Source organism: Rhinolophus sinicus, chromosome 5, assembly GCF_057876585.1.
Source record: "Rhinolophus sinicus isolate RSI-liver-muscle chromosome 5, RSI-T2T, whole genome shotgun sequence".
Classification (NCBI taxonomy): Eukaryota; Metazoa; Chordata; class Mammalia; order Chiroptera; family Rhinolophidae; genus Rhinolophus; species Rhinolophus sinicus.
Genome location: NC_142505.1, coordinates 15,053,133 through 15,070,570, shown reverse-complemented (window position 1 = coordinate 15,070,570; position 17,438 = coordinate 15,053,133). Strand labels below are relative to the sequence as shown.

General features: G+C 42.1%; 1 protein-coding gene across 3 annotated transcripts in view; it reads left to right on the top strand.

The window, feature by feature from the left end:
- STAC (SH3 and cysteine rich domain) overlaps window positions 1-17,438 on the top strand; it is a 135,373-nt gene that overhangs the window by 83,446 nt on the left and 34,489 nt on the right. For all 3 annotated transcript variants that reach the window (XM_019727663.3, XM_074312639.2, XM_074312640.2), the window contains exons 3-7: window positions 119-219; window positions 1,807-1,888; window positions 3,036-3,151; window positions 9,534-9,612; window positions 15,864-15,928. In XM_019727663.3, coding sequence (XP_019583222.3) covers window positions 119-219; window positions 1,807-1,888; window positions 3,036-3,151; window positions 9,534-9,612; window positions 15,864-15,928 — 443 coding nt within the window. The remainder of the gene's footprint in view (window positions 1-118; window positions 220-1,806; window positions 1,889-3,035; window positions 3,152-9,533; window positions 9,613-15,863; window positions 15,929-17,438) is intronic.

Sequence of the window (17,438 nt, the reverse complement as noted above, 5' to 3'; positions counted from 1 at the left end):
GTCACAGATTAAGAAGAATTACCTGGGCTATGGAAGTAATCACTTTTCAGTGATTTCATACTAGTCACCAGAAAAGAGTAGGTTGTATCCTAACCAAAGCTCACTGTATGTTTGACAGGAACAAACGCTAAGCATGGACTGCGCTGCAAAGCCTGTAAGATGAGCATTCACCACAAGTGCATGGATGGCCTTGCACCCCAGCGGTGCATGGGCAAGCTGGTAAGGGCTTGTGCCAGAACCAAACCCCAGAACCCCCTGCACAAGCACTTGCCTGCCCCAGTGAGATCACTGCATTTAATCTCCTCCCCTACAGCACCCTTGACAACTGGACACCAGAAAGGCAGCCCCAGAAGCCCTGTCCTGCCACCTTGGCTTCCTAGTTGACAAAACAATAGAGCAGTGGTGGAGGTTCGTTAGCCTAAGAGATGGATGTTCCACATGGAAAAAGGACTCAGTGTCCTTACCAGGGCGACCAACTTGTCCGAGTTGGGACTGTCTCAGTTTTAGCACAGGAAGTCCTACCTCCTGGGACTTTCCAGGTTTTAAAAGTGAAAATCAAGCACCCCAGAAACCACGCCCCCAGCCCCAGACAAACTATGGTGGTTGGTCACCCTAGTACTGAATTGGCTGACAGCTCAGTGGGTATCATGGATGGGATAGAGATTAACCACGTTCTCAAAAGTGGAAAAAGTAATAAAAATTTACAGCACTTTGATAGAATCATGGTGGTCAAACCAAGGGAGGTTGGGTAACCCTGGCCCATTCTGGGCTGATCATACCATCTCAGGAGTGTGCCACATGTTGATAATAAGCAACCCAGAGCACATTTAAGGATATATGAAACTAGGATGACCAAAGAATTGTAGAAGGGACCAAGAATGTCTACCCTAGAGAAACTTAGGCCACAACAGCTGTCTTCAAAACATTTTAAGACAAGCAGAAGAAGGATCCTATTGTCATCTGTGGCTCCAGGAAAAAGACCTAGGATCAGTAGGTACCAAGTCTTAACAGTCGGAGATAAAGTCACCAAAGGCCTGCCTTGAGGGCTAGTGAGAGCTCCTCGCACCCACCTTCTATCACTGGCAGTAGCCAAACCAAGGAGGATACCACTGCCAGGAACATTGGATACAATTCTGGAATTCTCATAGGCACTGGGCCACTAAGTTCTCTTTCAATACTAGGATATATAATAGTAACTTGAGGTTGTTAGAGAGTTCATCAGCTCAGTCTGATCGGCAAAGTCCTCTTCTCTAAAACCTCTGCCTCACCTGTTCCCCTTCTCCTCCAATGGTGATTTCCACAGGCTAAGGCAGAAGCGATGGATGAGAGGTCTCAAAAACAGAACAGAGTCTAGAACACAAAGCAAGTGGCTCTGGGTAGAGCTCATCAGACATACAAGGGCCTTTAGGCTGACTTCTGAGGTCTGCTTTCCCATGCCCAGGCCTTTTTATGATTTTATAAACCACAATAATAAGCTGTGGTAAAATAAGGCATAATGGTCCGTTTGTATCCTGGGAGATAATGAGCCGGGACATGAGGGCGGCTACTGAGAGCTGCAGAGGGAGGAGGAGCAGGACAGGGACGGCCGGGACTGGGGCTTGCTTCCTGGGTGGAGGGTAGTTTGCTTCTTGCCACCTGAATATCCCTGCTCTCCAGGGATAAATTATAGGACAAGTCAGCATCTTAAAGTGAGACAGGGGGATGCTCTTAGAGAAACCAACTGGTTTGATTTTTATAGTTCTTATGTGGTTTTCTCCATCTCGTCAGTGACATTAAGCCCTTCCCTTTCTCTTTCTCTCTCTCCAGCCAAAGGGGTTTCGGCGTTACTACAGCTCCCCCTTGCTCATTCACGAACAATTTGGATGCATTAAAGAAGTTATGCCCATTGGTGAGTGGGGACATTGATGGTTTGAGCTGGGTTTTGAACGGCAATGTTAACATTAATGGCTGCTGCTCTCCCAGGGCTGCAAAATCAGTGGGATGTGTTTGGGCATTTGTTTGTGGGTTTGGGCATTTGTTTGTAGGTTTGTGCATTTAATGGGGTTATGATTGTTTGTGTATTTTGCTGGAAGAGACACATAAGGTAGACCAAATTCTGTAGGAATATTCATCCTCTCCCTGATGAAGCTCAAAAAGCACGCAAGTCCTGAAGGCCGCTCACATGCTACACCACCCATCAGCAGCGTGGTGGCGTGGAAACCTGAAAGGGGGTGTGGCAGACCTGAAAGAACTGATTTAAAGCCCAGCCTCCCCACTGCACTGACTGTGTGTCTGAAAAAGCTACTCAACCTGTCAGACCCTATAAAATGAGAACAGCAATGGTCTCCTTTGATAGTTGTTGTAAAAATAAACATAAATTATAGACCAGTGCTGAGAAGGAACTCCATGAATGTCAGTTATTCTTTAATGAGGACAAAAATAATGCCTTCTATTTATAGCTATTTCTGGCTTGCATTTATCCTGTAACAATATCATTCAGTGTACTTCTATTTCTTTCTCTCTTTCTGAAAATCTCTACATCTATGTTTGCCTTTTGGCGGGGGTGGGGGCAAATATTATACACTAGAAAGCTTTGCATTAGAAACACATGAAGCCTGGTCATTTCCAATTATTTCAAATATACTTGCTTCCAACTGCAAACTTTGTGTCTCAAGGCTTCACACGTGGGTGAGCAGAGCTCTTTAGGGGAAGTAAGGTGATCTCTTGAAAGAACCTTGAAATTGGAGTTCTGGGGGTGGATAAGCAAAGTGGAAAACCAATCCACCAGGAAGCCTTTGGGAGCAGAGAGTGCTGGGTGCAGTGGAGGGACCTGGCAAATGGGCACATGTCATGGGAAGCACATCTGTGAGGAAAGCTGACCACAAAAGCTCCTTTTTCCCAGGGGTTACTGTGTCTGCTGCTCAGAAACTGCTTCTCTGGTGCATGTGATAAGTGATGCAAGATGCAACCCAGGCGATTTGATAGGTGGTTGGCTGCATTCCTGACCCTGAGTTGAGGAAACATTTGTCTCAGATGAGCTTTCTCTTCCTTTGCAGCCTGTGGCAATAAGGTGGACCCTGTCTACGAGACCCTCCGCTTCGGCACCTCCCTGGCTCAGAGAACAAAGAAGAGCAGCTCCGGCAGTGGCTCTGATTCACCTCACAGAACCTCTGTAAATGTCCTCTGCCTCCTTCAGTCCATAAGGGTGCTCTCAGGGAGGGCAGTGTGAGGGGTTCCACCTAAATGCATCATAAGGGTGGGTGTGTTGGGAGTCAGGCAGCTTCCAAAGGGAAACCAAAAGGGGTTGGGGGCACTAAAGGTTAACCTTCTGTTGCCAACACCCAGGAATCATTTTTACTTTTTTCCTCAAAGACCACACTTTTGGCTTCTGGCTCCTTGATTCCCTCTTCCATGTCCTCCTTCTCCTCACCCTCCCACCAATATTAGATAACATGTCAGTGAACATAGAAAGATTTGACCCAAACAATGAGCAAAAACAAGGAGTCTCAGCTGTGTTCAGTTCTCCTTCCAGATACATCTGAGTTCAAGAACCCAGCCATTTCTCACGTGTTCTCAGTCCTTTCTCTCTATGGCGAGGTACACCCTTGGTTTCACACAAAAACTGCCCTCCAGAGGCACTTGACCTATGACTTAGTGAGCCTTCTCTTCATGAGACACTCATCATCCCAAGCACCTCTCCTGTTATACCTGATCTAAAGTGAGTGCACCATGCATCTCTGTGACCTACTATTATTATCCTGCCTCTAGCGGCCCCAACCAGAATTTCTATAAATTCCCCAAGATGCCGCCCAACTCTATAGCTCATGCGGAAGGCCACCATCTCTCCTGCAAAAAGACAAGGACCTTCCAATTCACATTTCCGATTAGGATAGCTTGTACCCAGTTATTGTTTCCATTATTGCAGCCTCTACTGGACTGAGGACTTCTGGGCAAGACACAGATGAGCCTCCAAATGGTCTTCCCCAAAGGGTCCTCTCAATATCCAGTGATTAGGGTGGATTGTGGGAGAAGGGTGGGCAGACCCCTGGGAGAGGTCCTCAGGAACTGAGTTGAGGTAGCGTCCTCATTGGGTGCGGGTCAACACAAGATAACAGATTATAGTCTGTGGTAGGTATGTAGGTCAGCTGGGTGAGTAGGTAGGTTTGTAGGTCCTCTGACTAACGCCACGTGGTTATCCTAGAGGCCATCTTTACACTCCCTGAAAGTCCTGCTCTTCTTACATTCCACTAACATCTGAGAGGGAAGAAACAAAAATAGTTCTTACTCTTTTTCTTTGCTCAACATAAAATTGATGTCAATGAGTTCTTTCTTTTACTACTTAGTTAGCAAACATGAATTAAGTGCTTACAGTTTACTAGCACTGGAGGGGACACAAAAGAATTGGAGGACATGACTCTTAACCATCAGAATTCAGACAACTTATTTCTGAAGACCAAACAGATGGAGAAGAAAGCTGAGGATGGTGGCTTATTTAGCATTTTTTTAATACACTTTTATATGTCTTACCCTAAGGGTATTATAATAACTATGTCATGTAAGTGTTGAAGGATTTCACAGTAAAGATGAAAAGTATTTAGCTTTTGTAGACATTGCCTCAAAATGGTATAATTTGTGACATTTTAAGAGATTTAATCCTGATGATCTCCCTAAAGATGCTATAAATCAAATTGGCAGTCCCAAAGATAATGTTCATTCATTTACTGAAAGAAGGCTAGAAATGGTGCTAAATGCAATAAAAACATACAAAGTACATATGTACAGGATTCATATTATATAAAAATACATTATTGCTGCAGGGATTGGATGATAATAATAGTATCAGTAAAGTTCCTAGCACAGGACCTGGCATAACTGGCGCTCAGTAAGTGGAAGTTGTTGCTGTTTTATTTCATTAAGCATCTAGGCCTTAGCTAGGTTTTCTCTGAACTAGAGTTATGAACGTGAAAAAAGGTTGTAATCCATTTGGAAGGTAAATATGTCTTTAAGAAGAGCATTTCCCAGAGCCACTCTTTAACAGGGTCCGTACTTGGCTCTGTAGGAAACCCCTGAGTCACTCAAGGGTTCTGGTCAGCCTGTCCCCTCTGTCATGTCCTCCAGTCACTCCTTGGTTGGGGGTCTCCAGGAATGTGCTTTGGCTTGGTCTTCATGTTCTACATGCTCTTCCTGGTTTCCTTTCTCACATTCCTCTTGTCCAACCACCGTGTCTAAGCTGATGCCTCCCTTAGGGGTTTCCCATCTTACCCTCTTTCCCAAGCTCCAGACCAGTCCTACAGATCTCTCAAAATGAGCATGTCTAAACTAATTCATGCTCCCTTGCTGATTAGGTCCTGTAATTCAGAACTCAGAAATGTGTATCAAAAGTACTCTTCCTCTCTATCTCCGATGCTGGAGGTTTGAATGCATCATCTCTCTCCCAAATTATTATAAAGGAATAACTGTGCAACCCTCTTCCTTTTGAGTCTACTCTTAGCAGTATCTCCAGATTTATCATCTTTTAAAGAAAGACTCTTTTTCCTAATTAAAGACTCAATTTTCCTAATTAAAACACTCTATTGACTAGCTTATGCCCAAAGGGCAATGCCCAAGCATTTTAGTGTGGCAAATGAGGTCTGTCTAAAGACCCTCCTTCCCCCAAACTCACCAAGCTCTTTAACATCCGCACACCTTAGAACATGCTGTTACCCCCATCTGAAATTCTTTAAGACCCAGCTTGGTTTTTACAAACACTGTAAAGAGTTCTCGGACTCCCCAAACATGGTGAGTTGCTCCTCCCACAAGCCTTCAGGAATTTTTCTTTAAAAAAATTATTTCTTATGCGATATAGGCTATTGCATTGTAATGATCTGCTTTTGCATCTCTTTCCTGATCTAGCTACTGAGCCACTATAAATCAGGGCCTCATTTCTTATTCATTTAATTACACCGAGGTCTGGTGCATAGTGGACACTCAAGAAATGCTTGAAGAATGAGGAAGAATTAGCAAGGGAGTCTTGAAGACTGACCTCAGAACCCTCCGGGATCCAGCCAACACCTCATTTTCATGCTCTCAGCTCCAGGCACAGTTTGCCATGTTCTCTCCAGTCACTGGGTCTTGCCCACACCTCGTCTCTGCCTCTTTGCAAACAACATCTCTCTTCCTGGTATGGGTTAGGTGCCCTTACCTGGGCTCCCATAGCAGCCAGTTCATTAATCATGTGATTTGAATATTGCTTGGTAATTTTTACTTTTTTTTCTCTCTCTCTCTCTTCTCCAGTCCCCTCCTCAACTAGCTTTGTCTTAAGCTGCTTAAATGCGAGGACTCTTCTCACTTCTTATTTCCATTACTTAATGCCAATGATTCTCAAACTTTGGCTGGTATCAGAAATAACTGAAGAGCATTCTAAAATATGAAGGCCAAGGCCGTGTGCTACTTCAACAACCCTGGACCTCTGTGCGCTCTATTAGTTCTCTAGCTAATCCTGATACCTACCAAAGTTTGGGAACCACTAATCAATACATTGTCAGTCCATTGCAGAGTGTCACTAAATATGTGGTGAATGAATGAATGAAGGAAGGAACATCCTTCTCAGTCAAACTCTCTAAACTTCTAAGAAGGATCTAAAGCCTGCCATGCATTAAATCAGTGCTTCTCAATGTGTGGCCTCTGGATCAGCAGCATTCCCTGGGAACTTGTCAGAAAGGCAAATGTGTGTTTTCTTCTCAGACCCACAGAATCAGAAAATCTGAGGGGGAAGCCCAACAATCTGTGTTTTAACAAACCCTCCAGTTGATTCTGATGCACAGTAAAGTTTGAGAATCACTGAATTAACTGGAGGACTTAAGTTCATTTCCAAGAAACCAGCCCCTGCCGGCCCCTCCTCTTTCTCTTTCACAGTCTCTCTCACTAGCTCGCACTTGTTTTGCTCCCCCTCTGTGTGAACAGCTCTTGAATCACACATTTACCGTGGCCATCAGGCTGGACCTGAAGTCGGGAATAGAGATGCAAGAATGCTACCATGTCCCTAACCCCATGTACCATGTTATAGCTCCTTTCTCATCACCAGGAGGAGGGCCACTGCTGTCAAGTCGCTTCCCCCAAAGCCACATAGAGCTGGCTCTTAGCCTGCAGCCACCCCTTCCTTACAAGTCAAGATTTTTTGTAAATACAACCCAGCAATCCAAAAGAAAACTGCAAACAGCAATGGCAGAGCAGGCAGACCTGTCTCCTTTGAGCTGCATGCTGAACAGGCCTTTCTCACATCTATGGGGGGAGCTAATATCGTACTCACAGCTCATGCATCTCCCATGCGTGTCTGAGGCCGGCATGGGTGGAAAGCAAATGGACAACCAGCCAAGGGAGGCAAGAGCAGAAAGGAGGATTCCCCAGGGACGGCCCTGACCTGTTTGCATCAGCCCCAGATGGCTGTTCCTGTGCTTCTGGGCTCTGCTGAACTCATGACGAGGAAACAGCGTCAGGAACACTCACAGCAGGCAATGAGCATACCAGCCTCCACACTTTGGACTCATGCTAAGAAACAGCGAGACCATCAGGGAGACAATTTGTCCGATTTGCTTTCATGTCTAAAATAGCTTTGTTTCTAGCAATGTCCGGACCCTAGAGATTGGTTTTAGGGACAAAAAGCATAGTTTTCTGAATGTCAGTAAGGTGTTCGTTCATTACAGTCCACTTATGCTTCCTGCCACTGGTGTCATCAGTAAATAGTTCTTGGAATTTTGTTCTGTGAAAGCATTGTTCTGAGACTCACAGGGAGACAAAGACAAATCAAATTGTGCTTAAATATCTGTCACTTTACCCTTTCCCCAGAGTCCAACTTGCTTCCATGGAAGAAAACAGAATCAATAGATTGGTACTTCAAAACGATTTTGCTTCCTTCCTGCAGGGTCAAATGATAATGAACTTCAGCCTGTTGCCATTCTTGCAGTCTCATGTCCTAATGCTGACGTATTTCCACGCAGCAAAGCTCGGTCCCGCAGGTGGATTTTCTTCTAGGGCTGTGGAGGCAATTTGCTTCACGTTGTCGGGAAGTTGCTACCTGGCTTGTCCTAAATCGTTATGTTTCTTTTAATGGTCTTTCAAATGTCCTAAAATATGAAAGGTTTAATGGCTTTGGGAAGGCCTGCCAAAACTCAATTCAAAAAACTTTTAGGAGTTGGTTGGCCAACATTATTCATAACAAGTGTATGAATAATCTTCAGTTTCATGAGATGAAATTAATAGAATAATAACTTTTGTTCAGAAGCAGTGAGGTTCAAAGGAGCAGGGTGAAAGTGACTTAGAGACCCTGTGACATTTTTATTTTTCATATTTCTGATGCATCATGAAAGTAAGAATGGCTAAAAAAAATAAAAACTTAAATTTTTTGTAATAAAAATTAGTCTCTGGAGAGTGGTACCAAAGTGCTCTAGCGCTGACTAGGAGAGCTAGACAGGCAAACTTGTGCTTCTCTTGATAAGATATAAATAAAATGTTTTTAAAATGTGACTCTCCTTTGAGGCCCCCTAAATTCCTCTTGTAAAAAGGGTGGAGCCAGGTAGATACAAGTGGGGCATCTGGCCCTTTGAAAGAAGCCATTTGAAATCAGTGATATGCTAGTAAATGTTTAACTATCATCTGGGGCTGGACCCTAATTTGTAGCATTTGCCAATTTCCATGGTGTCACTACTCCCACTGTGACCAATTTCAAGCTACCAACAGTGAGGACACTGGAGGCTCCCAGCAGCCCACATGAGTCGCTCTAGCACAGCACTGGATGAAGCTTAGTGCTTAAGAGTGTCAGTTCTAGAGACAAAACCTGGGGTTCGAACCCCGGGCCTACTACTTAGCTGTGGGACCTCAAGTAGAGTTACTGATTCTGGGCTTCAGATTCCTATCATAGGATGATTGTGAAGAATAAATGAGATGATGCATATAAGGTACTTCTGTGATAAATGATCGGGAGCCATTACTAGAGTGCTGCTGTTATTACTGTTGTTGTTGTTGTTGTTGTTGTTGTTCTGTAACCTAAGTAGAAGAACAGCTATGACTTGTCTTATTTTTTAAAAAGGGCAGAATAAGTATTTCAAAAACAATTGATTTTCGCAGCAATGGAAACAGCATTTAACTCGTACCTAAGTAATGCACCCTCAATGATGCATCTTATTCTCTACAATTAATCTTTAAAACTCACCTATGGAAAAAGCTATAGTTTTATTGAAAATTTTAAGTGACAGGATATGGGCAGAAATTCTGATTTCTCTCTGTTGTCTCTTCCTGGGAAGAAACCTAACTGTGACCCGTGCATCTCATGCAACACTCATTGAGGACCTATCATGTGCCAAGGTCTGAGACTGTCACTGACACCTGAAAAGGGGGACAGTGCCCACGAGGGAAAACACAGCCTCTCTGAAGTTAGACAAACAGACAAGACAGCAGTGATTGGATTCTTAAGATAGTATCATGATTCCATCTTAGTTCCTCTACTGACATCAGAATCTGTTCAGTTAGTCCACTGATATGACACTGCTCATTCCATGCTGTTCCCTCTTTTTTCCAAGACTTCAGATCTTGTGGAGGTTCCTGAAGAAGCTGATGGGCCAGGAGGAGGGTATGACCTACGGAAACGCAGCAACAGCGGTGAGTGAGGGAATGGGGCATCAGGCACTGCCCAGCACAAATGCCAATCACGTTAGTCGTGTGAGTCAGTGGGTGGGGAAAGTAGACTTCCAATCCCCTCATTTCCTCTGCTGGCTCTGGAATTCAATCTGGGCAAATGCTCAACATTCTGGAGAGAAACCGGGCAGAATTACTAGTGGATTTCAGTGATTTGACAATAACGGTCCCTGAGTTCTGTCTCCTGAATGGACTTAGTGATACTGAGGTTTAAGAGTCACTTTTAGACCTTCTTGTGAATGTGTCACTTCCCCCACTGACTTACATGAGATTAGAAAACTGCCACAGAGAAGCTACTCCATACTGCACCTGAACTACCTCAAACCAGGTGGGTGGTGGTGCCTCACCCCGACTCCTTCCCTGAAGAGATAACTAAGGCTCTGATATGTGCAATCGAGCCAAACATTCTTTATTATTATTTAATTTCCTAATAGCTTAAACTCGTGTTACAGTAATTTCTAAAATATTGATTAAATGCTAACTGCATCCTGTTGCTTGCTAACATTAACAACGAACGGCCTCTGAAACCAGAGCTTAAGGAAACATAACCAGCACCTTATGGATGCGTCTCGCCGAGCCTCTCTGACGCAAACAGCAGCTTCATCTCCACTCTTTATCAAAACATATTTACAAAACACTATCACCAGCAAAGGTACATAGGTCACAAACTGTGTCCTCGGGTCACTACTAATCCAGCAAGGTTGCACGTCCTGACGTACGTCATTTATTCAGGCTGAGTGCATCATGGAGGGAGAAGCCATCCCTCCTGACTCGCATCCCAGATGTGAAGCGTGGGGACGTGCCATCCTGGGTAGGTTTTCCACTTGCCTAGTTGCCCGGCCTTTTCCAGACTGGAAGCAGAAGTTCTGCATTCAATATCCCATAGCTGCTTTGTCAGCAGCAATCTTACGAGGTTTCACTCCCACTTCTTGAGTTCTAGGAATCCATGTACCGGTATGTCCCTTCTCTTGTTAGGACTGTGCCTCTGAGTCCCAAGGCAGCACGTGCTTGCCTTCCCCCACAACTCGCCTTGCTAATTAAGCGTCAGTGTTCACCATGGCCCCCTTTGCCAAGCCCACGACATCTCCTAAAGCACACTGCAAGGGTGAGGATTCTTTGGCATCACATGGGGAAAACTGTCCTTTTAGATCGATGCAAACATTCACTGAGCACTTAGCAGTGCCATGAGAGAGACAAATTAAAGAGTGCCAGCTGCCAGGGGACTCTGTCAGTGGGCAGTAACATGGCAGGACCGTCCCAGCCCAAGTCTGTCCAGCATTGAAGGTCCAGCAACTGACTTTGGTCAGCAACCCTGGAGTTCTTGAGCATCTGAAGGACCAACTCACCAGAGACTGGTATATAAAGCAGACATACCTGCATTTTAATGCTTCAGGTCTGCTCAACTGCTCTGTCCCCTGAGTCTGACTTTACCTGCACCTTACCTGATGCTTTTCACCAGTGTGATGCCCTCCTCTTCCCTAACTGTGCTGGGCATATTTGGTCCTTGGCCCCTGCTTGGCTGTGAAGCAGTGACCTAGCTTTTCTCTGCCTCAATCACCTCATCTCTAAAATAACACTGACCCCATGGGGTGTTGTGATCTTTAAATGAGATAATGAATGTAAATACCATTCAGATGACTCTGAAACTCCACTTCCAGCACCAAGCTTCTTTTCTGGCCCCAGACACCTATAGCCTAGTGGATATGACATCTGAATATGGAATAGGCATCTTCAAGTTAACACTGGACTCTGGATTCCTTCACTCACCCACCAAAAACGAGCTCTTCCATAGTTGTCCCTGCTCAGTAAGTAGGAACTCCATTCTACTAGTTGATCAGGCCAAACTTCTGGCATCAGCCTCGACAATCCCTTCTCATATCTAATCTGTCAGCAGATCTCATCTCCAGCTCTTCAAAATCATGCCCAGCCTGGGCCCTCCTCTTACCTCAGCTGCCTCAGCCATCCTGGTCCAGCTTTATGGATGCAATTGCTCTCCCATTCCTTTAGTAGTTAAGGTCTCTATTTGCCCTGGGGGTTTCTTTACTCAAAGTGATCTTCATAGGATTTTATAATATGAAGAGCTATATTTAGGAATCATCAATACGAAGTATATTTGCTGTTAATGAAATCATCATAAGGTCATCAAGTGTCAGATGCAACCTAGAGACTCACTAGTCCAAGTGTGGCTCATCGACCAGCAGCCCGGACACCGCTTGAAGAGCCTGTTAGAAATGCAGACTCTCAGGCCATCCGGGAACAACTGCAGAATCAGAATTTGCTTATGAATCTGTCACATGAATCTGTGATATGAATTTTACTAAGTTCGAGAAGCAGGATTACAAGTCATAGAGTCCACCCCTCCCCCCAGCACGCACGCACACACACACACACACACACCTACACACACACACACACACACACACACCCCACATACTGTATAGATAAGGAAACTGAGGCACGGAGTAATACAGTCAGCCCCAAAGCTGACATTATTTGCCATCTCTTTTATGTTAAGGGACATTTTCACAGCCTCATTCAAAGAAATCTGTTAAAAGAACTTAGCAAGCAATAAAGCTCTAAAAATCTTTGGAGCTCTATTAGCTATTCCTTTGATCAGGAGTAGCTTTCTTTATAACGCACCCTTGGAAGCTAGAGGGATTAATTATGCAGCAGTTTGCTTCAAAACATTTTCCTTTGATTGGATTTCATCCATCGTCCATGCGGTTTGAGAAACAACCCAGAGAAAACATTCTGCTTTTGGGGTCCCAGCTCCCACTAGTCTTCTCACTGCCCCGGCAAGGAGGGTGCTGGCTTTTCAGAAGCAGCGCTTGGGCTTCCTCCACGATTCTCCTTGCTAAATAAGCATCAGTGTTCACCATGCACCCCATTGCCAAGCCCATGTTTCATTTATGCTCTAACAAATACACGGTGCACACAGGTATTATTTCTGCCAGCCAGGTGTCACATCAAATCTTTGAGGAACATTTCCAAAGCCACCTTAGAAGAGAGTACAATTCATGTTCATTTTTTTACTGCTAAGAGTGTAGTCTCTTTTATCTCTTTTATAGAAAATCTTAGGCAGCTCTGAGTGTTTCTGGTTGTTTTCAACACTGTTCCTGGAAGCATCAAAAATACGGATGGGGAGAGTTATCAGTTTTCAACTTTGGTTTAAATGCCAGAAACTTCACTAGAAGCAAGATCATGAGCAAAGGGAGAAGGAACAAGTAGGCTGCCTATTTCAGCTCGAAATGCCAAATAATGATGTCACTGGCTAACTTCAATAATTGCATTTCAGTCTGACTGTATATGATCATAACTTTCCTGGAAGAGAGGCAGAGGGAGTGAAACGTAAGCAAGACAGATTCCTAGAAATATTCTTCAAAAATGGACAGGGTTAATCACATCCACTTGAGGATGTTACGGAGCCCAATAGTACCTTACGTTGCACTAAAGCAAAGAAATTGTGCCCAGAAGGAAAAATGACAAGCTCAGATCTGGAAAACTTGTCCTTGCCTTTAGCATGCACTGCTTCTAAATTTCAAATTTTGAGTTGTCACCAAAAAAAGGAAGCAAATGTTTTAATGGCTCTTTTGGCAGATACCCCTGGTTCTGGTCCCCCTCCAGTGGACAATTCCTACATTACAGATGCAAATATTTACAGTGTGTTTCTGCAACACACACTTAACATCTTCAGTACCAAGAAAAAATATCAATGACCAAAATCTGACTCAAGAAGTAGTAGAGAACTTGAATTTGCTTCTAATCATAATAGAAACTGAATCAATATTTTAAATTTTTGCACAATGAAAATACCAGGCCCAGACAACTTTATAAGTAAATTCTACCAAACATTTCAGGAATAAAATATTTCCACATGACATAAGCTTTTTCAGGACAACAAAGAGTGGCGAGGAGGAAGGGCAGCAGCGTTCCGTTAGTTTCTGAGGCCAGTACAATGCTAACCTCAAAACCAAACAAAGATGGCATGAGAAAGGAAAATCAATGGTCACTCTTCCTCTGGAAAATAGACGCAGAAATCTCACACAAAATCTTAGTAAGCTGAATCCAATAATGTATTTTTAAAAGTTAATTACCAAGTTGGACTTGTTCCAGGGATACAAATTTGCATCAATGTCAGGTAAGCCAGTAATATAACTGGCTAAAGAAGAAAAACCAAATAATCATCTCATTAGAAAACAATGGTGGACATGGGCCTGGCAGGACTGCAGAGCAAAAAAAGACAGACAGATATGAAAAAGGAGCAGAGGAAAGTCCTGTAGGGTTGTGGCCAAAACTAAAGCTTCTTTTTGCATCTGTGACATTAGAAAATATGTCTACGTAAAGGGCATATTCTTTGAATACTTGTCCTGGATGAAATCAACAACCAAGTTATTTTTAATAAAATGCATTTAAAGCACCAAACATAAAAGGTGTACATGATATAATTTTAGTAAAATAGTTACCTTTCTTTATTCCTTTTCCCTCAAATCAGTGTCTTAGACTTGATTCTGGAAGGAATGGGTTTTAAAAATCATTTTTGCACTGTTCCATTTCTGCTTGCAATCATATAGCTGAAAACACATTTGGGGTCACTTTAAATGATTTTTAGTGGAGTTCACAAAAATGATACACAGTTCGAACCAGGTGCCTAATGGATATTCAACAAAAAGCTAAAATAATGTGAAATTACAAAATTGTAAAACCAGTCCACACTAATCATTGCATATGCATCTTCTGTCATCCCCCTTTTTAGCTCCAATCAAGAATTTTCCAGGAAGATTCTCTTTGCGTGTTCTCACTGAAATAGTCAATGTTCTTTTAGAAGTATAGAGTTTTATAACTAAGGAATCAAGTACTTACACCAGGATTTCAGGTAATCACATAATACCAGAGAAAAGTTTTGCTGGCCTTGTTCGTTTTAAACTCTTAAGTTGAGTGGCCAAATATTGAGGCAGAAAAGGTTCATGGGATCAGATTTGCATTTTCCACTTGCTTGCAAACCAGAGCTCCTCCAATGACCGCTTACTGACTTCCTAGGGATAATGGAATTGCGTCCACAGCTCTGGAACTATTAACTGTGGAGAATAGATGTGCACTAAGCATTGGTACATTTACAAGGGCTCTTGTTTTGAAGTGTGTTTTCTACATCACAGGTATTGAGTCCATTTTAAGGACAAGGGAAGATTGTCAATGTACTAACTGAAATAGGTTATAGAGCTTTCTGTGGTGTGTTCCTCTTCCTCAATTGATATTTCCTTGATAATCTCAAGGGAGACCAAAGGGGAGAATAAAGCTGCAATGTGTCATTTGTAAATATCAAGTCATCTAACTGGTAGGTTAGTTTAGAAAGCATAACTGTATTGTATAAACTTGGACGCATTTGCCACATTTGTGTTTAAGGAGGATACACCCGATGAGAATAAGGCTATGACGTTGGTCACTGGGGCAGACTTGGTTAATGGAAGTAGCTAAGGCAGAGCTCTCATACCAATCAGGGACCTCCCACAGCTGTGTGTGGACAGTGAAAACTCCTGCCCATTTTGAGAAGCCGTGTTCTTTATCAAAAGCTACAGAGCGGCTACTTAAATGCAAAAGGAAGAGAATTATACATCCCAAGAACGCTAAATCAGAAACACGATTTTGTTTTTTATTCCAAATAACAGCCTCAATGCATTGATAATACGAGACCAAGGAACTATTTTGAAGTTTAAAACTAAAGCTCTAATCTGCAAACTAGAATATAGATATCATTAAGAAACTAGAATCAACATATTGAAAATAGATAAAGAATCTGATATTTAGAAAAGGTAATTCAAATACAATTAAATTGGGCCATACCTCCCCTTCCATCCAATTAACAAAGCATTCAATACATTTAACAAAGATGAATGACGTGGTTTCTGCTCATGAGAAAAGCTCTGCCAAAGGAGACCAAGTTGTGAACACACAATTGCCAAGCATTCAAGAGGATGTGTGCTAGATGGAGGCATGTGGAGGGTGTGTGCAGGCAGAGACGGTGGTGCAGAATACTGCATGGGGAGGCAGGGATGACGTGGAAAGCGACATGACAGCTGGGTCACTGAGGACGAGAAAGGCAGTGAGAAGTGAAGTAGAAGTTACAGGACAGGGAATAAATAAAGCCACATTTTTCAGGCATGTTTACAAAATACAGTGACTGGATTCATAAAGCTCCCACTTTCTCTTGTCTCCTTCAGTGTTTACGTATCCAGAAAATGGTACTGACGACTTCAGAGACCAAGCAAAGAACATAAACGACCAGGTATTTATGGATGTCACACAAGGCAAACCAGACAGGGTCCTTAGATCAGACTGCCGGTCACCACCCACGTGGGTCATGGTATCGATGCAGTGGGTCCCAGGCCAGCATTTTTAGAGCATACAATACAGCCATGTAGCATAATTTGCCATAGAATAGATAACATGCAGTAAAATAGGAATATCAAATGTAAAAGATATATCAAAGGTGAAAAAGATAAGTATTGTATTGTACACTTTTTGTTTCCATTATATTAGTTCCATAGAAGTTGTTATATACTCTATCGTGTGTAAATTATATAATTCCATAATCTGTTACACTTATTTTATAGTATATAAGTATATAGTTATATATTTTATGTTCATTTAAATATAAGAATAGAACAGAACAGAACAGAACAGAACAGAACAGAACAGAACAGAACAGAACAGAACAGAACAGAACAGAATAGAATAGAATAGAGTAGAGTAGAGTAGAACAGAATAAAAATATATAGCATAAGGTACTTGAGCTTTGGATAGCAGAGTGAATCATAGATAAAAAAGATATAGCCCTGTGCAACTTTTGTTTATGTTTTATATATACATACATATAAAACATATATATACATGTATATATTTATTATCATTATGCATTTAAATATATTATACAATTATATATCATATAATATATATGCATATAATTGTATATTATGTATATATACATATATTACATATTATACAAATGTACGGAATATATAATATATAATTTATATGATATGTAATATTACATAATTTTGTTATGTGTTACATAATTTTTCATTTACTGCACGTATTATAAAGTATAGACATTTATATAGCTACATGTATTTGGTTCACAATAATAGCTAGTATTTCTATGATACTTGTAAGACTTTTGTATAGTCTACAAATTAGGGACAATAGAATCTACCTCATGGGGCAATTGTGAGGTTTGAGTATGCTAATACAAGTAACAGACTGCTATCGAAAATGGTAACTTTTATTAAAATTATTGCAAGGTTTCAGTTAGATGATGATTCCATGATATAAACTAAATAAGCATGATGCCAAAATCTATGTTTTTTCCACAACGTGAATGAACTGATTGCCAAATGAATATACCTGGTTCCCTGTGATATGCTAGATACCAAATTTTAGGCTAACTAATGAGAAGTCAATTTTAGGAAGTTGTTTACTTCAACTCACATGCCACTCTGTGCATAGAGAGAATATTCTCATTCCTGGGGCCAACCCCATGTAACCTTTCATGAACAACTATATCAAAACAAAAAGTTACTTGAAGAAAACTATAGTATTTCTGACAAAGGCTTCCACATGATTGTTTTCCAATGGTTTGCAATGAAATCAAACTCAGCTAAGAAATTAAAAATAAACCTATGGTTGAAACACAGTGTTTAATAATCGTTAGCTATTTTAACACTTAAAAAACATACACTGGATTACATTGCTTTAATTCTCCATTTCCTTTTTTTCCCCCCTTGCTTCTCTCCATT